Source organism: Grammomys surdaster, unplaced genomic scaffold (genome assembly GCF_004785775.1).
Source record: "Grammomys surdaster isolate TR1022 unplaced genomic scaffold, NIH_TR_1.0 203, whole genome shotgun sequence".
In the NCBI taxonomy this organism is placed as follows: domain Eukaryota; kingdom Metazoa; phylum Chordata; class Mammalia; order Rodentia; family Muridae; genus Grammomys; species Grammomys surdaster.
The window spans coordinates 3,942,471-3,968,303 of record NW_021604648.1 but is presented as its reverse complement, the minus strand read 5'-3'; the positions used below and the strand labels follow the sequence as shown (position 1 = coordinate 3,968,303).

The window sequence follows — 25,833 nt, the reverse complement described above, 5'->3', positions numbered from 1 at the left end:
AATGTCTCCCCACCCCCCTAAAAAAAAGGTTTCCTTGGAGTATTGTATGAAGTTGTTTAAAGTGGATGCAATAGACGAGCAGAGGGGAAGTAGTGGGGTTGACGTAGTGAGACCAGACTTGTTTTGTGTTGCTGGTTATTTTTTCATGCCGAGAAGCATAGTAGCAGGCAGAGAGGCATCATTAGTGCTAGAGCAGTACCTGAGGTCTCACATCTGAAGACAGACCACAGAGATAGATAACCTAAAATTGGCATGAGTCTTTTTAAACTTCAAAGCCCTGCCCAGGCTCACACCTCCTCCAAACAAGGCCATACCTAATTCTTCCCTAACAATGTCACCAGCTGGGGACCAAGTATTCCAACCTGTGAGCCTAAGGGAGCAGTCTCGTTTAGATGACCACAGCAGGCCACGACTTGAAACATTTATATTCCTCTGCCATCTTTGCTCTGGCTTTAATGAAGTTGACCAAACCAGACTTTAAAAGATTTATTTAGTCTGTGTGTATGTCTCTGTGTGGGTTATATACCAGATGGGTCCTGGAGGAGGCCAGAAGAGCGTGTTAGAGCCCCTAGCACAAGAGTTACAGGCACTTATGGGCTGCCTGATATTGGTGCTGGTAACCAAACCTAGGTCCTCTTTAAGAGCAGTCAGTGCCTTTAACTACTCTGCCATTGACTTAGGGTTTTATTGCTGTGAAGAGACTCTATGACCATGGAAGTTCTTATAAAGAAAATACTTAATTAGGGCTGGCTTATAGTCTCAGAGGTTTACTCCGTTATTATTATAAAACGAAGTACAGCAGCATGCAGGCAGACATGGTGCTGGAGAAGGAGCTGAGAGTTCTACATCTTGATCCTCAGGCAGCAGCAGGAGACCGTGTGTCACACTGGGCATAGCTGGAGCATGAGACCTTGAAGCCTACCCCACAGTGACACATGTCAACAAAGCCACTCCTCCTAATAGTGCCACTTCCTATGGCCAAGCATTCAGACACATGAGTCTGCAAGGGATGTTCCTATTCAAACCACCACAGCCATCTCTTCTATCTCCAAAGCTGAGGTTTTTATGGCTTCTCATTCTTTAATGTCCTATAGGGCTGATTGTATTCTGAGCCTTCACGCCTAGGTGATCTCTTTTTTCCTTGGAGACAGAATCAGGGATGCAGGGGACTCAGCAGTTAAGAGCACTTAATGCTCTTGCAGAGAACCTGGGTTTGGTTGCCAGCACCCACATCACAACCGTCTGTAACTAGTTCCAGGAGATTTGATGCCCTCTTTTGGCCCCTACCCCACATGAAACACTTAGGCATATGCCTGACAATCATTGTTACTCATTAAAGAGTCTCTTCTATTTGTTTGTTCTAGGCTGGCCTAGAACTTACAATAATTCTTTTGCTTCAGCCTCCTATTCCTGAGAATCTCCTAATCCTGAGATTATAGGCACGAGGCACCACACCCAGTGAAACAGGCTCTTAAAACAAAAGACCAGTTTCTTCTGTGTTTATGTGTGTGTGTACATATGTGTGTGCACACATGGGAGCACGTATGCACATGTTTGTGTGTGCCAGATGTTGATGTAGTAGTGTTTTCATCTTTTCCACCTTACTTACTGAAACAGGTGCTCATTGAACCTGGAGTTTGCCAATGAGCTAGATCAGCTGCCCAGTGAGCCCTAGGGAATCCTCTTATCGCTGCCTCCCCAGTGCTGGGATACGGGCTCATGCTGCTGCTCCTGGCTCTTTTCATAGAGTCTGGGGGTTGGATTCAGGTCTTCATGCCTTCCAGGCATGGGATTTATTGATGAAGCTATCTGTCCAGCCCAGCAGTGTGGCTCTCCTGCTGATCATTTGACTGTGGCATACTGAACTGTGTTCTTGTGGATTTCAGGCATGACTCTCAAAGTTTCCCTATGTCAGTATGTTTCCTGCTTCAGGGCTTGGTGGAGTATGGGCTTAGCCTGTGGTGAGTGAGTGGATGGTCACTTGCTTTGTGTTCATGCAGGTGTTTCATTTCGGATTTGCCCCACCTTCAAGATAGCTTTGTGGACAAACTCCTTGATCTTATGCCCCGACTCATGGCATCTAAACCTGGCGAAGTGATCAAAATTCTGCAGACAGTGCTTCGGCAGAGCACCTTTCTACGTCTTCCGCTTCCAGAGCAGGTCAGAGCCGGTGCTGCCCCTCTGCAAAGTCTGTCCTGATTCTTAAAACCATTTTACTTCAGTGAGCTTCTTTGATCAGGGGAACAAGTGAGCTAGGGTCTTTCCTCTGATTGTTTTTAATTACATATATTAATTAGGGGGGAGGGGCACAGCATGTGTGGTTCCCTGATTCCTGGGATCAAACTCTGGTTATCAGCCTTGGAAGCAGGGGGCCTTTCCCACTGAGCTCTCTCGATAGCCTAAGAATCAACCTATTTTCTTGTTGCTTACAGATCCACAAAGCCTCAGCCACCATTATTGAGCCGGCAGGAGAGTCAGACAACCCTTTGCGGTTTACATCTGGGTTGGTGGTAGCCTTGGATGTGGATGCAACCCTGGAACATGTGCAAGACCCCCAGAACACTGTCAAGGTCCAGGTGTGTGAGGTTTGGGCTCCTGTGAGGTTTTTACACTGACATTGTATTCCCTAAGTAGCCAGGAAGTCTTTACTACGTGATAGGGCCCTCTCTGTATAATGTAGACTTTATATCTAATCCTTTTTACACACACACAAATTGAATTACCAAAATGTAATAAACAAGTTCTATTGTTTAGTCAGGTGGCAAACAAAATTCGTCAATGGAGAGAAATGATTATTACGATGCATTTTTTCCAAAGTTAGATAGATAAGCTACAATCACATGAGAGATGCGGTGAGGACTTCAACTGAGCCCTGCAGTTCCAGCCGCATGTTTCTCTTCCCTTCCATCCATCCTTCCATTGTATGCCTTTCATTGTATGCTTCTATTGTATGCTTTCTGTAATGTACCTGCTAAATGCTAGAGCTGTGGGGAGGCAGTTGTAGGTGAAGGTCAGGGCTTCATTCAGCACACAGTTACACACACTGTGGAAGGCTCTGTAGAGGTGCCAGCCTATGGTGTACCCTGAACATATGTGTAAGAGCACAAAGGACGGCGGAAGGAGGGACTTAAGGATGAGGTCGTGTGAGCGTGGCAGGACAAGTAACCGGATGCGAGATGATGGTCTGCAGGAGGCACGACAGGCTTCCAAGAGGAGGGGGTGACAGCAACTTAGTCACCTGATGTAATTGTCCTGGAAGCTTCTAGCCTCCCCACAATCTTCGCTAGACCTAGAATGTTTTCATCCTCTGAGACGTACTGCTGAATAAACTCACCTTTCCTTGTTCTTTCTGAACTGTGGCTGGCAGGTTCAGCTCAGCTGTAATGGCTCAAAACTCTCCACACTGATTCCATTTCTCTCTTGGTGTCTGATTGAACTGCTCTGCTTGGCCTCAAACTCTAGCACTCCATTCTAATCTTCCGGCTCCTCCTCTTTCTCTCGCTTGTCCTGTCTTCCCTCCTCTGTGTTGAGCTTGTTTTCTCTCTGCAGCCTGTCTCTGTACAACTCTTCTGGTAAATCCGCCTCTTTCCTCTCTACCTCTGCACTGCTCCCTCTTACGTTGCCTGTTTCCTCTCTGTTCTCATGAGAGTTGGGCAGCCTATTCTGTCAGATCTTTCTCTGATTCGTCACTTTGTCTGCCACTCAATTATACATCAGTTTCAAACATGGCTGCTTCCTTCTACAAACTAATTTCACCTTCATTGTTTGGGATTCAATGTGTGTACTCAGGGCATGTCAATATTCCAGCCAGAGGGATTAAAGGTGTGTGCTAAGGGCTGAGCCACACCACTAGGAGCAAGTAATTTTAATAAATAACACAATCTCAGGTTTCACAGTATGACCAAACATCCTGTAACAGGTGTGGATCCATCACAGATCACAGATCATACCTAGGAGAACATCTGAGTGAGTAGAAAGCTGTAACTGCAATGCTTTCTGGTGTTTTAGCTGTACTTGTAGGTTGCTTAGAAACTGATGAACAGTCCTCATTCAGCCTATACCAGTTAAATCAGAATCCTGAGACTAAGCACAGAGTTGTCAATATTCTTTTTAAGAGATCATAGGTAAACTTAATGTGTAGTGTGAGTCTAATGAAGACTTGTTTTGTTGTGTCTCTGAGAAAAGTTCTCTGGTCAATTGAGCATAAACAGTCACAGGTGGATTCTTTACAGGTCGTCTGCTAAACTATCCTGAGAAGAATTCACTCTGAAACACCTCTGCTGCCTTCCAGGCAGACACTTGTCTGCATGGGATGTAATGGAGATTCTTTCTGCCCTGTCATGAGACATCTGTAGCAGTCTCAAAGTCCAGCTACCATAGTCAGAATACCAGAACAGAGGTGCTAAACATGCAACTGTCACCATGCCTCAGACACTTCATAGAGGCTGTATTCTCTGTTAAGATTATGGATGTCTTGTGTTTGGTTTTTTATTTTATTTATTTATTTTTTGGTTTTGGGTTTTTTTTTTTGGTTTTGTTTTTTTGTTTGTTTGTTTGTTTGTTGCATTTTTTAGTTTGTTTTAGTTTTTTGGTGGTTTAAAACAGAGGCTTTCTCTATAGCCCTGACTGCCCTGGAACTTTCTATGTAGACCAGCCTGGTCCGGCCTCAAACTCACAGAAATCTGTCTGCTTCTGCTCCCCAGGTGATGGGATTAAAGAGATGTGCCACCATGCCCAACCAAGTTGTCTGTTTTTACAGCAGCTTCACTGAGAAAGCTTAGGGTTCTGCTTTGTCCCTCTCTTCCTTCCCACTCCTCCTCCCCTTATCCACCCTCACCCACCTTTTAATGCAGGGTCTCCTAGACCAGGCCGCCCTCCACCTTGCTATTGTAACTTCTGATCTTCCCACTTTGACTTCCAAGTGCTAGTACTGCAAGCATGGACTGTTTGGTGGGTCTAGAACCCGTGTTTCCTATAGGCTAGGCAAGCATTCCGCCAGCTTAGCTCTATCTGTGCCCTTCCTCTTTCACAATCATTGTTTGGGCTTTTTCAGGCATGAATACATTCCCCCTCTTCAGCTCCTCCTGGACACCCACTCCACTACCCTCCCAACTTCTCCTCCTCTTATTTAAAATAAGGTGTTAAAGCTAACAAAGTTCAGAAGCTCGGGCACCACAGCTTGCTTCTTCTATGGGGTAGAATACCTGGAAGCAAAAGAGGACAGAGAAGCAGCTTGTAATTACAATTTTTTTTTTTTAACCTGCCATTGTAACCAGATACCTGGGAAAAACAACTTGAGAAGGAAGGACTTGATTTAGTTCATAGTTCCAAAGGTCTCAGTCTACAGTTGGCTGGTTTCATTGCTGTGCTCCTCAGGTGAGCTGTAAGGGCTTGGCAAGGAGTACATGATAATACGAAGCTGCTCACCTCATAGCATATAGCAAGCTGAGGAGGGGCTGGAGACATGGCAGGCCCTTGGTGACCTCCCCAAAATACATGAAATTATGAATCTATTTGATCCCTAGATTAGATCAGAACCCTAATGATCCAATTATTTTCCCTAAACCTCTACTTCTGAACATTACTTTAGGGACTAAACTTTCAACATAAAAGGGTAAGGCTAGCAAGGTTGGACAAACAACTTAGTGAACAAGATCAGAATTCCTAGAACATAAAAATCTAGGTATGGCCAAGTGTGTCTTTGTGAGAGAGGGAGAGGGGGAGGGGGAGGGAGAGTGGGAGAGGGAGGGGGGAGGGAGAGAGGGAGAGAGAGGGAGAGGAAGAGAGAGGGGAGTGAGGAATAGATTTGTTGTGGAGAGATGAAAGATTTGAGCAAGTGGATAGACCCATAACTCCCTGAATTTCAAAGTTGAAAGGATGATCTAATTTCTGTCTATGTTTACACAGAGCTGGTCCAGTCTGGTCCTAGTATCAGTTTTCTTTCTCTAGTTTGCTTGTTCCCTGTGTCCTGTAATAGGCTCTACACAGGTAACGGTTGGGCAGCCCTCACGTTGTCCCATTGGTGAGAGGTGGAGACCTGGCTGTTGGTTTGAACAGACCCTTCTCTGAGTACTCTGTAGAAATAAATGTTTTCCTATCTGATTGACATCTGGTTACAATACTAGTTGCAGAAAAATGCTTTCTCACCATATCCTAGATGAGTGCTGAATACTGGGCCCTGAAATGCCACAGAGTCAAGGAGGGAAAGCTTATGAGGCTTTCTACAGTTAGACTCATTATCTGCTTGCTGTCTCTTAATAGATACACTATTCTTATCATTTACTTACCAGGGATTTAAGAAATAATAACTAGACACTGCTTTTGCTAGTGTTGTGCTACCCCCCACTCCCCTTTGTTTTCAGATTTTTGAGACAGGGTTTCTCTGTGTAGCCCTGGCTGTCCTGGAACTCTCTCCATAAGCCAGGCTGACCTCGAACTCAGAAATTGCCTGCCTCTGCTTCTCAAATTCTGGCATTAAAGATGTTTCCCCTTTAAGAAGCAGTTTTTATATAATGGCTACAGTCATCTTCCTGCTACTGATTTCAGGGTCACAGTAGATGTTTTCAGTTTTCTTAGCCCATCTATCTTCTGTTGCCCCATTTCTGTCATGATGTAGGTCTTGTATCCAGATGGCCAGGCTCAGATGATCCACCCCAAGCCATCAGACTTCCGGAATCCTGGCCCAGGGCGGCACCGTCTCCTCACTCAGGTGTACCTCTCCCACACCGCCTGGACTGGTAAGTCTGTAGGCTGGGTAGGCAGGAAATATGTCCCCACTGATCTCAGTGCCTTCCCATTGTGATTTGCTTGTTTGTTTGTTTGTTTGTTTGTTTGTTTGAAATAAGGTGTCACTGTGCAGCTTTAGCTGGCCTAGAACTCTGTATGTAGACCAGGCTGGCCTCTAACTCTGCCTGCTTCTGCCTCCCCAGTGCTGAGATTAAAGGTGTGTGCCACCATACCCAGATTGAACTTGATATCCTGAGTAAGGAATTCATAAGCTCAAACATTAGTATATTTGGATTAATTTTTTGTTTGAACAAGGAAGGAACAAGATTTCCTTAGAAGACACTCAGGAGACTATAATAGTGTGGATACTCATGGAAAGAGATTTACTGCCCACCCGGAAACTTAATTTCTTGTTCTAATTATGCCTATGATACACCATTGTTCTTGGGGAAGTCTCTCTTGAGTCTTCCTCTTCACTTCCAAAATGAAGATAATAATTCTCAACCCATAAATTACTGAGGATTATTATGGAAATTGAAGTTTCACATTTTTTAACAAACATTATAAATCATTATCTCTTTGTATATGGACGGTCCAGAATATTTCACTGAAACATCAAATAATAAGGAACTGTCTTTCTCATCCCTATGAACTGTTTTGAGCTAATACAGCTATTTATTTTTACAGACTTAGAACTGAACCTGGATAGCTAATGTCTGCATAAGCACAGACAGACAGACAGACAGACAGACACACACACACACACACAAATTATATATCATCTGTAAGAATATAGTGGGAGAATAGAGATGTGTAAGACTTTACATTTCATGCCTGCAAAGCTGTTTGGAAAAATTCAATATGCAGATCCTAAGATATGGGCCTCAGTTGGCTACAGTGGTGTTCCCTAAGGATACTTAGGAATATGACTTTTACTAGGAAAGGTAGTAATGCCACCAATTTGGTTTAATAAGTAGCGAAATACCTTCTAGAATTTTATATTTTATTTTGTGTTTTAATCTTTTTTCTATAAAACAAGGTTTCTCTGGCTGTACCAGAACTCACTTTGTAGATCATGCTGGCCTTGAAATTACAGAGATCCACCTGCCTCTGCCTCCCGGGTGGTGGGATTTAAGACATGGGCCATCACATCCAGCTTAAGGGTGTTTTGTTTGTTTATTTTAATTCTGAAAAAAAAAAAAAAAAAACCAAAAAGGTAAAAAGCTATTGAAGAAGACACAGCTATTAACCTCTGGCCTCTGACTCCCACTTGTGGATATACATGCCCCAGCGCACACACAGTAAATACATACATGACAAACTAGTGCCATCAAAGGTTTCCCTTCTGTCAGACATGTTAGATGCGTAAGTTTTTATAAAGAGGCAATTAGGGTAGCCCCCTATATGTTTTTGTGATCTAGGATCTGGCATTTTAGGGTACTAAGGATCTACTTGAGTGTCCTTTATTCTGTATCTTTGAAGTATCTTCTTGCACTGTGTGTGTGTGTGTGTGTGTGTGTGTGTGTGTGTGTGTGTGTGTGTGGCTTTTGCTTTCTCTCCTCTCCCTTCTTCCTGGGGCACTGGCTTGATTTGTCATTCGTTATCAGACACTGGTAAGGGAGGACAGAAAGACTTTGCAGGTCAGTACTATATGGCGTCCTCTGACTTGCCCAGGGTTTGTTTGGCTACTTGAAAATACTGTGACTGCTCCAGGCACTTGTGATCTGCTGTCTCGGGTGGACTAGGAGTGTGAGGAGAAAGCGGATGCAGGTCTTATCCTGGCTCCACCGTGAGTGGGAGACTGTTCTGGTGTTAGAACTGCACTGTGTCATCGCTACATCATAGCTGTGTCAGGGATGATGTTGCTGGGGATGTGTGCTGCATGGCTAGTAATGTGTGGGTCACTGTGCTCATGCTGGACTCGGTGGCCCAGGTGCTCAGGCCTTAGCTGCCTGGAGGATAGCAACCTAGTCTTTGCTCTGACCCTGAGAGACCAGAAAGAAATAGAGTTGGAGAGAAAGCCATTAGGAGTCCTGGAGCCTTTGTGCTATTTGGTTTCAAACCATCCAACTCATTCTTGTCCTTTGAACTTTTTAGCCAGAGGCTTTTCTTTTTAATTCTTAACCAGAGTCAGGAGCTTACCCAAGCTTGTTTGTTCTCTGCCTTGCACTTGCTGTTGGTCCTTCTGAAATCCTTTCCCTCTCCTTTGTGTGGAAGCCACATGGTCACCAGCAAAGATTGTGAACAGAGATCAGTATCTTACGGGGTGGATTTGGGCAGCCACTTAGAACTATCTGAGCTCCTGGACTTTTGTCAAGATCGTGAGAATCTTTTTTCATGGTGTGGTAGGAAAAGAATTCCTAGGGTTTTGTGCTTGGCACAGAGTGTGTATTCTTTCCCAGAGCATTCCTGCACTCTTTGCTCAGTACATTCAGACTCAATCAGAGCATGTCCTATGCTCCATTGCAACTCAACTGCCACATCCAAGAACTCATAAGGGAGTTTCTTTACTCTCATTAGACCAGACACAGACAGATACAAAATCTGCAGTGAAAGTAATGAAAGAAACAAAAAGATTCTGATATTTTAGGTCCATGAAACATGTTCCTTTCTATAGGTGAGAAAATTTTGCCAGAACTGTTTTCTAACTTGAAGCTTTCCTCTCCACTAAAAAAGTCAGTTCCAAAATGCACACAGCCCAGAGTCTTAACATTGAACTCCCTATCTTATTGGGATAGGCCTACAGCCCCTCAAGTTCCTCTCAGGTGGTCTCACTAGCTGTGGCTCTGAGCTGCAGGAAACACATATAGCCAGGAGGCAGTGACAGAGAAGCATTGCATCTGCAGACTCAGGATCAGCCTTACAGGGTTCAGACTAGAAAAGTGGTTTGTGTTTGAGGGTCAAGGGAAGGTTGCAGACATAGGAAAAGTCCATCTTTTGTATTTTGAGACAGCATCTCACTATGCAGCTCTGGCTGTCCTGGAGCTCACTGTGTAGACCAAGCTGTCCTCAAACTTACAGAGATTTGCCTGCCTCTGCCTCCCTAGTGCTAGGATTAAAACTGTGTGTAACATCCTCTGGCTGTGAGGCCAACCCTGATGGTACTTTATTTCCAGGTTCATTGGAATCCCTAAAAGTTACCTGGTGATGTAGTATTTCTTGGTTTTTGTTTTTGTTTTTCCAGAACCATGTCAGGTAGAAGTGAGGCTGTTGCTGGCCTACAACTCCGGTGCTCGAATTCCAAAATCTCCATGGCTGGAGGGCAGTGAGATGTCACCACAGGTGGAAACCAGCATCGAGGGCACCATCCCCTTCAGTAAGCCTGTGAAAGTCTACATAATGCCCAAGCCTGCAAGACGCTGACCCACAAGCAGTCTGCACAGCTATGGCCTAAATTAGGCACCAGTGAGCAGACGCCTGGAACGTTGCCTGGAAGTGGTGTATGTGTGTAGGCTTGAAGGACATGTAACCTTACAGTCTCTCACTCCGTACCGCACAGGATCAATCATTTCTGCATCAAAACTAGAAATCTTTTGGTTTATTTCCTTCATTCCCATAATAAAGTTGAGAAGCACCTAGCTGTTCTAGTTTCTGGTCCTTAAAAATAACCCATAGCAGTAATAACACATACTTAATTCTGAGATGTAAAACATATGATCTGATTTTCCAGGCATTTCTAAAGTTCTGATTATTCCAGCCATAGTCTTGTTTCTTGAAGTAACTAACAAGTTTGCTTACCAGAGTCAACTCCAAAGCCATTCAGCAGCTGCATATTTATCACCAAAAGATTCTGAAAGACCCTGGCCATCTGTTGCTTCCTGAGAGACCTCTTTTCTAACCTGGCAGTGGATGGGCCAAGAAGTGACCGAGTAGCAGGACAGTAAGACAAAGGGGTTCTGAGGATAATGGCAGGCAAGAGCAAGCATTTATCTCGAAATGACGTGCAGACACAAAACAACATTGGCAGAAAGGTATGTTGGCTCCTTGGCTTTTGCTGACCTTCTCTATCATGGGGTGACACAACATGAAAACCCTTAGTAGACACCAGGACTTCCCAGCTTTCAGAAACATGAACCAAACAAATTTCATAACTTGCCTCTTCAGGTGTTCTGCTACAGTAGTAGATTAGAAGACTTAAAACAGAACCCTCAAATGTCTGGCTCTCAGATATTTTATAAAGTAGGAATAAGTATATATTGTGCTGGCTAGTTTTATGTTAACTTGGCACAGATATAGTCATCCGAGAGGGGGGAACCTCAGTTGAGAAAATGCTTATATAACTGGCATACACTAGCAACTGGCATACCTAGGACTTTTAAGCCTTGCCTGGTATTCTAGCGTCAACAGGCTGTAAGAGCTGTAGAGATGGGATTGGAAGAGTCTAGGGAGTGGACTTTTCTTTTCTTTTTTTTTTTTTTTCCGAGACAGGGTTTCTCTGTGTAGCCCTGGCTGTCCTGGAACTCACTCTGTAGACCAGGCTGGCCTCAAACTCAGAAATCCGCCTGTCTCTGCCTCCCAAGTGCTGGGATTAAAGGTGTGTGCCACCACCGCCCAGCTTTTTTTGGTTTTTCAAGACAGGGCTTCTCTTTATAGCCCGGGCTGTCCTGGAACTCACTCTGTAGACCAGGCTGGCCTCGAACTCAGAAATCCGTCTGCCTCTGCCTCCTAAGTGCTGGGATTAAAGGTGTGCGCCACCACCGCCTGGTGGGAGTGGATTTTTCAAGTGATCTGTTTCATATCTCAAAGATGTACCACCATTGGGCTTTCCTATCAAAACAATACAATACACAGAAAAGATGCCTGTCATAGAAAATGAAGGCTGAAGACAGCTGACCTGGAGCAGCTGGACTGTGATACAAACGAAAACATTAAGACCAATGGCTAATAACTGAACTAAAATTTTCAGTAAGGTGTAACTTGAAAATCTAGTGGAAAAATATGCTAGATACTCCAGATATGGTACCCCTCTTTAAAAATCCCTGTCGGGCCTGGAGAGGGGGCTCAATGGTTAAGTGTGCTTGCTGTTCAGTCATGAGCACAGGAGTTCCAATTCCAGTATGTCAGGTGGCTCAGAACACCTGCAGCTCTGAGGACTCAAGCCTCTTCCAGCCCCCACAGGCATGGGCAGACACATAAGATTTAAAAAATCTTAAAATGTCCTTTTAGCCTCTCTCCATTACAGGTAGGAGACAGGCTTCGAGGGAGTGTATGTTTCCTCAGAGCCCAGACTTGCTCTTTGCGCTCCAGATGTCCTGTTTCTATACAAGGTGGGTGGACATTATGGGGCAGGTTTTGATTTAGGTGGCGGGATACCTTTTTCAAAGCTGTGTATGAATTGGACAGACTAGGAGATGTGGAATGTGCCATGTTGGTGGAGTGGAGTCTGGACAGAGCTTGAACAAATCCTGACAAGCCTGTTACAGAGGAATTTGATTATCTGAGGAGGTAGGCTCAAATTTTGAAATTCCTTGTGCTCAGCAATGTCTGGTTCTGTTAAATATGGGAGTTTTTATTTTTTGTGTGTCTGGCTCCACCCTTTTTCACCAATGAGAAATGCTGGTGACGGTGTCTCCAGCCTAGCTCCTAGCATGTGCCAGGCAGGGAAAGAGCCGTAACATGCTCGTCAAAGCAGACCTGAGTCCAAAATTCTGAAAAGACATTTGGAGTTCATATGACTGAATTGAAGAACTGACAGAGTAGCAAGCACATGGCTGATTCTTGTCTTAGGAACCACTCAGGCTAGAATAAATTGAGGGCTGTGGTCCCTCAATCAAGGAACTTAGAAGATTAACATACGGGGCTAGGTATAACTTCACAGAAGAATAGTTTCTCTCCAGGTTCTGTGTCTATCATTGGCCATATAAACCAGATTGGAAGTGAGTACTTTTTACTAGCAGCTTTTGTGTGAAATTTAATGGCAATACTTCTAAGTCAAAGTTTTTACTGTTCCCCCCTTACGTATCTTTTTTAGTAATGTAGGGACAGTGCAGGTTGCAGTGCAATTACAACCATGCCTGATTCAGTACCCACTGGAGCTATCCTAATTTAGAGTGTAGGGGAGCCAGGGCGCAGAGACACTGTCGATCTGGGAGGTCCTCAGTGCCCATCAGATGACTGACAAGATCTTTCCAACTCTGTACCCTAGGCTTACAAAGCCAATCCTGTGGATTCCTGCCCTGACTTCCTGCCCTGGATAATGGACTATAAGCTGTAAACTGAAATAAACTCTTTCCTCAAGTTGCTTTTGGTCATGGTGTTTCATCACAGCAATAGAAACCCTCATTCAGACATCTAGTCCAGCCCCAACATTTTATATTTAGGAGTCTGAGACCTGTTGTACTCAAGGCCCACAGTCAGTTACGGGGACAGTCAGCCTAGCTGCGGGTATCTTTCCACTGTTAGTGTTCCTTCACTTCACTCATCGCTTGTCCATGCCATCTGCACAAGATCCCCCTTGACCACATATATGAGGCGTCCTTCACTCAGCTCACCCTTCTTTTTCATAACTGATTTTAAATACAGCCTGTATTTGCTTACTAGCAGCATGAAAACAAGTCATTTTGCTATTTCTCTGGAGCTTACAACAGTGTCCAGCATATAAAGTGCTTTACAAAATAGTTGGGTTGGGCAAGGTAGTGCACACCTTTGACCTCAGTTCTCAGGAAGCAAGAGGCAGGCAGATCTCTGTAAGTTTGAGGCCAGCCTGGTCTACATAGCAAGTTTCAGAAAGATCTGGTTTCAAACCCCCCCATCTTATGCCACCAAAAATGGTTGGATTAACGGACAACCGGTTCCAAAGCATCAGCTGTGGTGAGATCTTTAATGCTCTCAACTTTCTCTTTGGCCTCCAAGTTTCAACCTTTATTTTTGTATGAAGTTTCTCATACTTTGAAAACCTAACGCATAGTACTAAACATCAGCAAATCTCTCTTTTCTGATTTGAGCAACCTGGAGGGCAGGAACTTTGCCTTAGCCTCCCATCAATCTGTCCCAAGAATATGAACGTATGTCCAAAGTACACAGTGGAGGCTGATGTGGAGAATGGTAAGAAGTCAAGGCATTGCTGTCCAGTGGTTTATTCTCTTCTGTAGGCTCTATCAGCAAGTGGAATGGAAGACACCTCCTACCCTTACCCCTTGGGCAACCAAAGCATTATACTCCTTCACTGCCTGCTCTGTCTGGAGGACCCGCACGTCAATGCCTTGTTTCTCCAGGTACTCCACGGTCGATGGAGGCACCTGGAAAGAAGAAAGAGAGATGAAGAAGAAGAAGGGCAAAGGAGCCCCGGAATTCTTTTCCCAGTACAAGGCGAACGCGCGTTACAGAATTAGAACACCTGTCACTTCTCAATCATCCAGTGTGTCACCATTCCAAAATTAGGCAGAAGCCCCAGTGAGTTTCAGAAGAGCCTCTGAGGAGATGGGGTTGCATTGCAGTGGCTCAGAGTGTATGAGCATGCAGGAGGCCTGTGTTCACTCCCCAGTACCAGTGTGGGGAAAAAAGACCACTGTTACATTCCCGACTGTCTCACTACACCCTTGCTTTATCACCAGTGGAAAGGCAGGGGAAGAGCAGGATTTGTGGGTCAGCCCTAGGTTGAAGCCCCTCTAGCACTGTAGTTCTGAGTAAGGAGTCAAATTTGGGACTTACTCCTGTGATTATAAATCAGATCTAGTCATGACAGGTCCACAGAGCTGTTACGAGAACTGAGTTAAAGTATAGAAAATGTCAAACATGGTGCATATCACATGCTGTGTAAATTTTTAAAGTTTGATCAGTCTAAACAAGTCTAAAGTTGAACTTTCCCATGTGCCAAACCAAAAGGCCTTCCGCCAGCTTTTGAAAGTGTGGAAGCCTCCCGTTTGCAATACTCACATCACAGAGTATGTGTGTGGACCACTGATATGCATATGCTCTGCAGCTCAGATGTCTTCTCAGAGCGGCCTTCTGGCCAGTCATAAGCAGCCTCTCCCAAGGCACCACCGTTTTGTCTACAGTATTTATTATCTGAAGTTATCTAGTTTGCTTTTTTTTTCATTTTTAAATAATTTTTTAGGATTTTATTATTTTATATGTATGGTGCTTTCTGTGAGCATGGAATGTAACTGATACACAGACATATATATATATATAGGCCAAATGTTCTCTGGGAATTTGAGGTCATCCTAGTATACACAGTGAATGAGTTACAGGAGAGCCAAGGCTACAAATGTGACCTTGTCTCAAAACAAACAAACAAAAAGGGATGTACCTATAGCTAAATTTCCGACTATTTTAAGTATTTTCTATAGTCTAGCCATTGAGGACTAAGCTAAATGTGGCAGATGAGGGTTTGTTACCATTATCAGTTACAAAACAGGCTTGAGAGTTGGCTCAGCAATTAAGAACACTTGTTGGATCCAGGTTTGATTCCCAGTACCCACATGTGAACTCCCAACTACAACAACTCTAGACCGTGGAATCTGCCTCTGTTGGCCTCCACGGGACACCAGGCAATACATAATGCAAAGATGTCCATGCAGGCGAGACAACATAAATACATAAAAAAAATGAGGAAATCTTTTTTAAAGTCACGGATATTTTTAATTTTTATTTTGTGTGTATGGGGGTTTTGCCAGCATGTATGCCTGTGCACCACATTTGTGCCTAGTGCCTGTGGAGCCCAGAAGAGGGTATCAGATCCCTGAGCTGTGCCTGTGGGTCCTCTCAAGGGCTCTTAGCTGCTGAGCCATCTCTGCAGGGCTCTGGGATTCTGGGGAACTGAATACAGGTCATTGTGCTTGTGAGGCAAGAGCTTTATCAACTGAGTTCTCTCTCTGCAGCAGAGATAGTGCCCAACTATTAGTGGGTAATACTAATTTTTATTTATCCTGAATATTTTTTAGCTCAATCTCTAGAGCTGAGTGAAATATTTTTAAATATGCCCTATCTTGTTTTAGTTTGAAAGATTTGTTACCAAAAGCCTTATATAGAGGGACTATTATAATGGAGGAAAAGAAACTTAAATTTAAAATTTTAGATTTATTTATTTTTAATTTTATATGTTTGCTTTCATGTATGTCTGTGCAATACCTTTGTGCTCAGTGTTCATGGAGGCCAGAAGAGGATGAGTGTTAAAGCCCATGGACCTGGAGTTAGAGACAGTTGTTAGCTGACACATTAGTCCTGGGAATTGACTCTGGGTTCTCCAGAAAAGCAGCAAGTACTCTTAACTGCTGAGCATCTCACCAGCCCCTAGTTTAAAACTTTACAATATAAATAAAGAGTGCCTTCATCAGTAGGGCGTAGGATTGCAGGGCACTTACATAAAGGATATAATTATGTAGGTCTCTATATACTTATGTGGAAAGCTGTCTATAACAATGTAAGAGGAAATATAGAAAATATATATGATATGATCCTATTTACATGTGTCTTAGTTAGAGTTTTACTGTTGTGAACAGACACCATGACCAAGGCAACTCTTATAAGGACAACATTTAACTGGGGCTGGCCTACAGATTCAGAGGTTCAGCCCATCATCTTCAAGGCAGGAGCATGGCAGCATCCAGGCAGGCATGGTACAGAAGGAGCTGAGAGTTCTACATCTTCATCTGGAGACTGGTTCCCAGGTGGTTAAGGGGAGGATCTCAGAAGCCCACCCCCACAGTGAGACACTTCCTCCAACAAGACCACACCTACTCCAACAAGGCCACACCTCCTAATAGTGCCACTCTCTGGGCCAAGCATATTCAAACTAACAAGACATGACAGGGCTGAGTCTGTAAGTATGTGTCAGTGTGAACATACATGGAGACGTGTACAAAGGATTGGAGCAGTATGAATTCTATGTGGAGACTGCAGGGACTTTCACCTTTTTCTTCTAGTTGACTCTTGAATGTTTTACAGTAAGTATATACTATTTTACAAATGAAATATACACTTATTTTTTGAACGAAGCGAAAAATATCTTGAAAGAAAACAAGGAATACTATAAGATATACTAACAAATTGTAAAGTAGTGAGCTGAGCACGCAGCTGATGCTTCTACTTCCGGCACATGAAAGGTAAAGGCAGGAGTACAGCAATGTCCAGGCCAGTCCGGGAAACAAAAGAAGACCCTGTCAAAACTAAGCTGATAAACTAGGGACAGAGCTCAGTTGTGGGGTACTTGCTGAGCATGTGTGAACCCCTGAGTTAGTCCCCAGCATGGCACGATCTGTGTGTGATAGTGCATATTTGTAATCTTAGAATTAAGGATATAGAGGCTAGAGGCCCAAAAGTTCAAAGACCAACTATAATTATGTACTCCTTAATGACCTTTTCACCCCAAAATGGACCCCATGTTTAAGTGTGGTTCTGTAAGAGTGCTTCCCTAGCTGGCATGGCCGCTCTGTACATGTGCACTCTGTGATCACACGGTGATAACATTACAGAACAACGCACTGCCCATTGTGATCCCCATTGTTGAACCACATGACTGACTGACCTGATAACCACAGAAGGTGAGAAATTCCGGAACTGAAGTATTTGTGAGAAACAGTTGAAAGAACACAATCAGGGTTGGGCACAGAAGTGTGGAAAGCCCAGCACTGACAAAGTAGAGTAGTATTCACAGTTTTAATCATCCTAGGCCATGTATTGCTCAGTAAAATGAGAGGCCATGATATTTAGAGCTGAACTCTAATGAAGGAAATACAGAACAAAGCTAAGGTCTGAGAGATAAGTGCCCGTCCTCAGGAATGTTGTAGCCATCAGAACCTACCTTCAAGGCCTCACTCATTCCTCTGCCAATCACAAGAGTCTGTACACCCTTCTCAGCAACTTCCTTTACATCTGCTGGCTGTACTCCTGGTGAATGCTAGATATGGAGGAGAGAGCAGAAAGGTACCAATCTTTCTTCACAACCCAATTCCTTAAAAAAATTTTAAGTGTATTCCTAAAACAAAAAAAATTAAGTGCTTTGCCTTCACGTATGCATGTGCAGCATGTGTGTGCCTGATGTCACGTATGCATGTGCCTAGTGGCCACCAGGGACACCAGAGGGTATCTGATCCATTGGAGCTGGAGTTACAGGCAGTTGTGAGCCGCCATGCGGATGATGGAAACTAAACCCCAGATCTTCTGTAAGAGCAGCAAATGTTTAACTACTGAGCCCTCTCAACGGCCCCCACAATAGACATCCTTATGGGGCTCATTCTTAACTGTTATCTGAGGCTTACTTTCTGCCAAGCATAGTTTCATATTTTGGGCATGGAAACAACAAGATACAGAGTTGCATTCAAGGAGTTCCAAGCGTAATGAGAAACACAAGATTGCTTTCTCTCCTCTAGCCACTGCCCCTCTATTTTGGGCAGAATTCATGTAGCTCAGACTGGCATTGAGCCTGTCATCTTTGAACTCCTGGTCCTCCTGTCGCTAGCTGTGGCATATGTTACAATGGCCAGCAGGCAATTTCAGTGAGATGAGGAGCTTCATTAGCAAGGAAAAGATGTCTCAGGGCTATGTGTGTGTCCTCCTTGTGAAGAGGGCCTGCTTCAGACCTGACGCCCACACTGGCTTCCTGTAACTCCAGCTCTGGGCGATCTGATACCTTCTTATGACATGTACACTCACGTGGACACACACACACCACACACACACATGATTAAAAGCAAAGTATTCAGTGTGACTCAGGCAGAGTGACAGATGTGGTCAGAGAAGACAGCAACTGAACACCATGCTAAGATTTTGATTTAGGAAACAATTAAGAATCCTGTGGCTGGGGATGTAAGGAAGCATAAGGAAACCCTGTCTCAAAAACAAAAACAAAACAAAACAAAAACAATAAAAGACAAGATAAGAAAAGAAAAGGGGCAAGGTAAGCAGGAAAGCCTCCACTGTCACACTAGAGATAAGGAACTGATGCTCAGACATGCAAAACTGTTAAGTGGGAGAGCTGGAGTCTGAGCTCAGACACACAGTATTTCTGCTAAATGAACTCTTTAAAGTCCTGCTATAATCTCTATAAAGAGCCCAACTGGGCTCTGATACCAAGGATCAGCCTCCTTGAAGTTTGAAAGAATGAAACATAAAATCGTTTAATCCCAGCACTTGAGAGACAGAGAGGCACATGGATCTCTGAGTTCGAGGCCAGCCTGGTCTACGACGTGAGCTCCAGGACAGCCAGGGCTACACAGAGAAACTCTGTCTCAAAAACCCAACCTAGAAACCATAACGAGTAAACATAGTTGTGCTAATCCCAGTAACTGGCCTAGATAAGTCCCACTTTCATAGGAAAATCCCTTTCCACGCCTCTCCTCTCCCTCCACTGGAAAGCTCAAGGGCCAAAGAGAAAGGAGGCAGAATAAAACTTCATTAAAATTGAAGAAGAAAAACCTGGGAGCTGTAGGTTTATTATGCCTCCTAAGTGTTTATCTTAAAATCTAGAAATGAAACTCATGTTTACCCAAAAACATTTTTTTTTCTTTTCAAGACAGGGTCTCACTATGTAGCTCTGGCTGTCCTAGATCTCACTCTGTAGACCAGGCTGGCCTGGAACTCACTGAGATACTCCTGCCTCTGCCTCCCAAGTGCTGGGATTAAAAGTGTGTGCCACCATGCCTGGCATCACACACTCCTTCCACGTGAGTGTTCTCAGTACTTGTATTCCTGGTTGCCTACAGTTGAAAACAACATAACTGATGATAATCAACTGTGGGTAAGCTTATTTGTTATAAGTTTCTGTTACTCATCAATAAAGGAACAATTAATGATACACATGTCAACCCTCTTGGACAGCTAAACTCTATAAGGCCTGTATGTTAGATAATGAATGGTATTTGCTAGGTTCCTGACTTTAATCATTGCCTTGTAACTACAGAAGAGAACATCAGGCACAAAAGTACATCTTTGTCTTGGGACAGAATACAGAGCTGAGAGACTCGGAAGAGGATCTCCAGTTCCTCTGTTCTCTACAAAGAGCAGAAGAAATTAAGAGGATTAGATTGTTTTCTTAAAAAATATTTAAGTTTATGGTCTGGCAAGATATCTCAGTGGTTAAGAGCCCTGTGGCACCTGGGCATAGTATGCACACATTTAATCCCAGAACGCGGGAGGCAGAGGTAATTAGATCTTTGTGAGTTTGACACTAGCCTGGTCTACAGAGTGAGTTCCAGAACAGCCATGGCTACACAGTGAGACCCTGTCTCAAACAAACAAGAGTACTTGTATCTCTTTTGGAGGACCTGGTTTTGGGTCCCAGCACCCACATGGTGGCTTAGAACTGTAACTCCTAGCCCCAGGAGAGCCTAGGCTTTCTTCTGGTCTCTGTGAACACTGCATGCAAGTGGTGCACAGATACACATGCAGGCAAAACACCTGTGCACACAAATAAAATAAAATTTAAATTTAAAAGTATTTGTGACTTAAAATGTTTATGAATTTTTGTGTGTAGATGCATTGCCTACATGAATATTTGTGTACCATGTGCTTGCCTGGTGTCTGTGGAGGCTTGAAAGGGGTGTTAGACAGCTGTGAGCCACCTTGTGGGTACTGGGACACAAAACCAAGTCCTCTAGAAGAGAAACTGCTCTTAACCTCTGAGACATCTCTTCAGTCCCAGCTTGTAATGTTTTAAAATGACTTTCAAAATTTTAAAGGCAAAATTGAACAGGGACATATCTACATGATTGTTTTATAAATTTTAAATGATTTATTTATTTTTTATTTTATGTGTATTGGTGTTTTGGCTGCATGTATGTCTGTGTGAGGGGGTCAGATCCCCTGGCACGGACTTAAGACAGTTGCGAGCTGCCATGTGAGTGCTGGGAATTGAACCTGGGTCCTGTGGAAGAGCAGCCAGTGCTCTTAATCACTGAGCCACCTCTCCAGCCCCATGATTACAACTATTTATTAAAGACTACAAAAGAATTGGATCAGATGTTCTTTTTAGTCCTATACTCTGTAAAGGATCAATCCTAGATCCACCCTGAACTTAATAAATGTGGTGTAAATAATTTACATTTTTTTTTCTGGAGCTATGACCACAGTGTTTAAGAGAATTACAGATCAGGGCGGGAGAGCTTTACCTTCCTTAAATGCATTCCGAATAAATGCATTTATTTGAAAATTAGGTGTTTACTTCATTTAGCAGATTGTTTTGAATAGAGCCATGATCCCCAAACTCTTAGGGTCCATGTTGTTTCACTGCTGTAACTGTCAGGAAACAAGACCATACTGACTGCTAGAAATGCAGTGCGGGGTTAAGGAGTGCGAGACTGTAATCTTCTGGAGATTCAGACTAGAGCCAGCTATGGCTGATCAGAGCTGTTCAGAGTTGCTGGATCTGTGGAACACATGTGATGAATTCAGCTGCTGTGCTGCTGCTGCTGCTGCTGCTGCTATCCTTCAGGCCTATCGTATCCTGTGCTGAGCAATAAAACATAACAGCAGGAGCCTGTGGATCCAGGCACTGGCAGTAATTATTCTCAGCTTTGTGTGGAAACCAGGAGTGGAGCAATGCACTGTTATCACGCATCTTCAAACTGCCCTCAGCCCCTCCATGCTTCCAATTCCTCAAGACAACTACCAAGACTCTCATGGAGCATAGTTCCATTCTTTATTAAGAGTCTTTTATGACACAGCCCAGGGTTGTAAAGCACACTGTTTTTCTTTGGGGAAAGCTATTAATTGTAGAACAGTGTCTTGTCTACTACCCATTATAGCAACCAAACAAGAGGATTTCATCCTTTGTGGCTCAGAAATTTTACAATCAAATTGAAAAGGAAATACGCCTAAATTAAGCTTTCAAAAAAAAATCATTCCCTTTTGCCAAAATTAAAGGTTTGTAAATGGGCAGGAGTACATTATCTGGCTGCATTGTGTTAAAGTAGACTCTGTGAGTGAAGGTTAAAGGATTGCTGGAATCTATCCCCTGTAGACACTGTCTGAGTTATGTTCTCATTGTTCTCACCTGAATGAACAGCCTCTTGATTGATCTCTTACTCTACCAGGGCACCTGCTGCTTTCCTACCAGTCTTGTGAAACTTCTGCCAACAGTTCTCCAGTGATTTCAGCCTCCCACACTGTGGCCATGGGCCACAGGAGCCCTGAGTTTCACTTTGAACAATCTTCCTATGGTTCTCCTAACAGGGGGAGGTTGAAAATGGTCTGATGCTACATGCTTGGCCATGACCAGCACTCTCAGGAATGGGAGGTCTTCTGGGGTAGCACATAAGATTCAAAACCAAAGTATGCCAGGTCTAAATCCTGCATCTTCAATACAGGGTTCATAAGACCCACACATCAGGAGCTTGAAATGTCCACCTCTTACCTCAAGGTGCATGGCTGATCTGGCCTAGAATTTTGTTCCTTAAGTACTTAATTCCCAACAACAAACATTAGGCAAGCTCAGGGAGTCCTGTGGAGGAGGGAGGAGGTTCAGAGGAACCAGGGGGGTGCGGGGGATCAGGAACACATCATGAGAACAAGGCCGACAGAAACAATTGACCAGGAACCTGTAAGGGTCTGACCTAGGTCCTCTGCATATAGGCTAAGGCTGAGTAGCTTGGTATTCTCACGGGACTCAGAAGATGGGTCTGGGGCTGTCCTTGACTCTTGCTCACTCTTGGGACCCTTTCCTATCTAAAGGGCTGTCTTGTCCAGCCTTGATGTGATGGTATGTGCATGGTCTTACTGATGTCTGTTATGTAGTGTTTGGTTGATATCCTCGGAGGTGTGCTCTAATCTGAGGGGAGGCTGATGGGGTGGATCTAGAGAAGGGGGAGGTGGGAGGAGGAGAGGCTAGGTGTAGGGAAGGGAGGCGAGACTGCAGTCAGGATGTGATATATAAGAGGAGAATAATAAGAAAAAGGAAAAAAAACAAAAACTTGCTAAATTTTGTGATTTTTTTTTCAAAACATGACATATATTTAAAACTGAGGAATTTAACCAGGTGGTGGTGGTGTGTGCCTTTAATCCCAGAGTTTGGGAGGCAGAGGCAGGTGATCTCTGTGAGTTTGAGGCCAGCCTGGTTTACACAGTGAGTTCCAGGCCAGCCAGGGCTATACAGAGGAACCCTGTCTTGAAAAAACAGAAACCAACCAACCAACAAACAACCCAACAAAGAAAAGCAGCAATAAAACTGTGGAAAAAAAAAAAGCATCACTTTTTCCAGGAGCTGGAGGTGCGAGATGGAGAAACCGCTCATGGTTGTGGGGGTGCTTTTGGAGGGTAACAAATATATCTTGGGATTAATATAATAGTAACTGTACAAACCTATGAATATGAACTGAATTTCAGGTCCATTATTATATTCTAAATGATTTATTTTTATTTTATGTACATTTATGTTCTGCCTGCCTGTATGTGTGTGTAAGGGTGTAAAATCCCCTGGAACTGGAGTTACAGATAGTCGTGGGCTGCCATGTGGGTGCTGGGAATTAAACCCAGGTATTCTGGAAGAGTAGCCAGTGCTCCTAACTGATGAGTCAACTCTCCAGCTCCATGGCTCCACTATATTCCATGTGTAGTTTTTATGTATGGTGTCTTGTCTTCATGTATGTCTGTTGTACCATGTACATGCTTGATGCTGGAGGAGGCCAGAAGAGTGTCAGACACTCCTGAAGTTACTGAAGAAACTGAAGTTACAGATGACAGCGAGCTGCCATGTGAGCGCTGAGGATCAAATCCAGGTCCTCTAGAAGAATAGCCAGGGCTCTCAACTGTTGAGCCATCTTTCAGCCTTACATTGTGCACTTCAAAGGGTAAGTTTAATGGGAGACATTGGGCAAGGAAGAGGGAGAGAGAGTGACTTGTCTGTCTAGGAGGCTGGAAGTTACTTGGTCAGCTGCCTGCAGTATCAACCAATCTAGTCACAAGAGTCTTACCTCAGTTCCTGTTTCTCTCCAATCCCAAGCCCGACTGCCTCCTGGCCATACTTTGCAATCCTTATAGGTTAAGGTAGAGCCTTGCACTTTCATTTGTCCCCAAGAGAGGGAAGCAATTTTAGGGGAAGCCATAAGTAACTGAGCTGAAATCTGGAATTAAAAGAAAAAGGTGCCAAGTCAGCTGCCAAGGAAAGCTGAAACTGCTCCAAAATTCAGAGATAGGAAGCCCCAACTCTCCACAACATGAGGGGTATCCTTCTCTAACAGGAGTCTTAACCTACTCTGCATCCAGGCCTTTACTGATTACTTCTCTAAAATATATTGTTCTTGGGAGCTGAATCATGCAAGCAAGGAAAGCAGATATGACAAACTATTTCCAAGACTCCAGAGGTAATCCTCAGGATATTTTATTAGAGATAAAGTTTGGAAGTGAAGCTTTACTTCAGTATGATGGAACGAAGAGATGGCGTGGCCTACCTCAATACAAACACAGAGAACAAATCTTATTAAAATGATTAATTGGCCAGCAAGAGGCTACCTGGCACCAAGCCCAACAACTCCAGTTCAATCCCTGAAGCTCACATGGTAGAACTGATAAACATTTTCTCTCTATCTCTATGTCTCTTTCTCTCTGCCTCTCTCTGCCCTCCTCTCTCTCTCTTTCTCTCTCTCTCTCTCTCTCTCTCTCTCTCTCTCTCTCTCTCTCTCTCTCTCTCTCACACACACACACACACACACACACACACACACACACACATAAAGAAAAATAAACAAATAAAAAGTAAAAAAACCAAAACAATAAGCCAAGCTGGAGACGCAGCTCAGCACATAGGAACACTTGCTGTTTTTTTATTTGACCTAATTTGGTTCATAGTACTCATGGTGAGCAGCACAAAATTGCTGGTAACTCTAGTTCTGGGGATCCAGTGTCCTCATCAGCCTCCAGACACACACACACACACACACACACACACACACACACGTGACATACACTCACACAGACACACATTCATATGAGTAAATTTAAAAAACAAACGAAAGAAAAGCCCAACACCTTGCTTTTAAAACAATTATTGTCATTCTAGAAATAAAATTAAAGACCTACCATAAATTGCTTATTTATGCAAAGCACTGAATCTCAGATTAGTTCAGCTCCTGGGAATTCTCTATGCAGATTCTGTAGGCACCTAAGTTCAACTATGTAGGAGTCTGAAAGCAAATAGACTTCCTGCTGCTACAGAGTAAGCAACTGACTGGTGAACTAGGACTGAAATTCTCTAAGTGGGAGAGATGATGTTTGGATGGCTCAGTCAGTAAAGTGCTTGATGTGTGTGGCAGTTCCAATAGGTTTGCCCCCATAGACTCCTGCGGTTTGAAGGCTTGGCCCTTGGGAAGTGGTACTATTAGGAGGAGTGGTCTTGTTGGAATAGGTGTGGCCTTGTAGGAGAAAGTGTGTCACTGTGTAGATGGGCTTTGAGGTCTCTTAATGCTCAAGCTCTACCCAGTGTGGAAAGAGACCCTCCTCCTGGCTGCCTACAGAAGACAGCCTCCTCGTGGCTACCTTGGGATGGAGATGCAGAACTCTTGGCCCCTCCAGTACCAGGTCTTCCTGCATGCTGCCATGTTTCCTCCCATCATGATAATGGACTGAACCTCTGAAATTCTAAGCCAGCCCCAATTTCATGCTGTCCTTTATAAGAGCTGCCTTGGTCATGGTGTCTGTTCACAGTAATGAAACCCTAACTAAGACAATATACAAATTTGAGGATCAGAGTTAGATCATTAGCACTCATGTAAAAAGCAAAAAAACAAAAACTGGGCGTGGCTGCACACACCTGTAATCCCCACGCTGGGAAAGCAGAGACAGGAGGATCCCTGCAGCTTGCTGGCCAGCCAATCAATCTAGCTGAATCCTCAAGTCCTAGATTCAGTGAAAGACCCTTTCTCAAACAATAAGGTAGAGAGCAATTGGTGATGTCAACACTCATGTATACTCGTCCACACACACTCCCTGATACGCACAGGAGCATGCACTAATATGTATACCACACACACAAAAGATGAAAAGACATTCTCAAGAGTGACACAGTCCTAGAGGCCTTTATAAACTCTCCATGTATCCCAAGTAGACCGGAAGCCATAAGCTCATGCTGCAAGACCTGGGTAGGTTAGTTCACCTGAACATTACATGCTGATAATGGCTACTCGCACCAACCAAGAGAAGAGGCATAAGAGGGCTAGGGAGACATAAAATCCAGTA

At 43.9% G+C, this 25,833-nt stretch overlaps 2 protein-coding genes across 4 annotated transcripts in view; one reads left to right on the top strand and one right to left on the bottom strand.

The window, feature by feature from the left end:
- Ints4 (integrator complex subunit 4) overlaps positions 1-10,304 on the top strand; it is a 57,483-nt gene extending 47,179 nt beyond the window's left edge. For both annotated transcript variants that reach the window (XM_028770586.1, XM_028770585.1), the window contains exons 20-23: positions 2,001-2,160; positions 2,433-2,576; positions 6,617-6,737; positions 9,911-10,304. In XM_028770586.1, coding sequence (XP_028626419.1) covers positions 2,001-2,160; positions 2,433-2,576; positions 6,617-6,737; positions 9,911-10,089 — 604 coding nt within the window. In that variant the 3' untranslated portion in view covers positions 10,090-10,304. The remainder of the gene's footprint in view (positions 1-2,000; positions 2,161-2,432; positions 2,577-6,616; positions 6,738-9,910) is intronic.
- Aamdc (adipogenesis associated Mth938 domain containing) overlaps positions 7,796-25,833 on the bottom strand; it is a 34,832-nt gene continuing 16,794 nt past the window's right edge. Inside the window, exons 2-5 of one of the 2 annotated variants that reach the window (XM_028770588.1) lie at positions 23,574-23,723; positions 17,471-17,566; positions 13,860-13,964; positions 7,796-7,913 (exon numbers count right to left, since the gene is read on the bottom strand). In XM_028770588.1, the coding sequence (XP_028626421.1) occupies positions 7,908-7,913; positions 13,860-13,964; positions 17,471-17,566; positions 23,574-23,705 (339 nt within the window). In that variant the 5' untranslated portion in view covers positions 23,706-23,723 and the 3' untranslated portion in view covers positions 7,796-7,907. Of the gene's footprint in view, positions 7,914-13,517; positions 13,965-17,470; positions 17,567-23,573; positions 23,724-25,833 lie in introns of those variants that run through there. The other variant, XM_028770587.1, reaches the window with a different exon arrangement.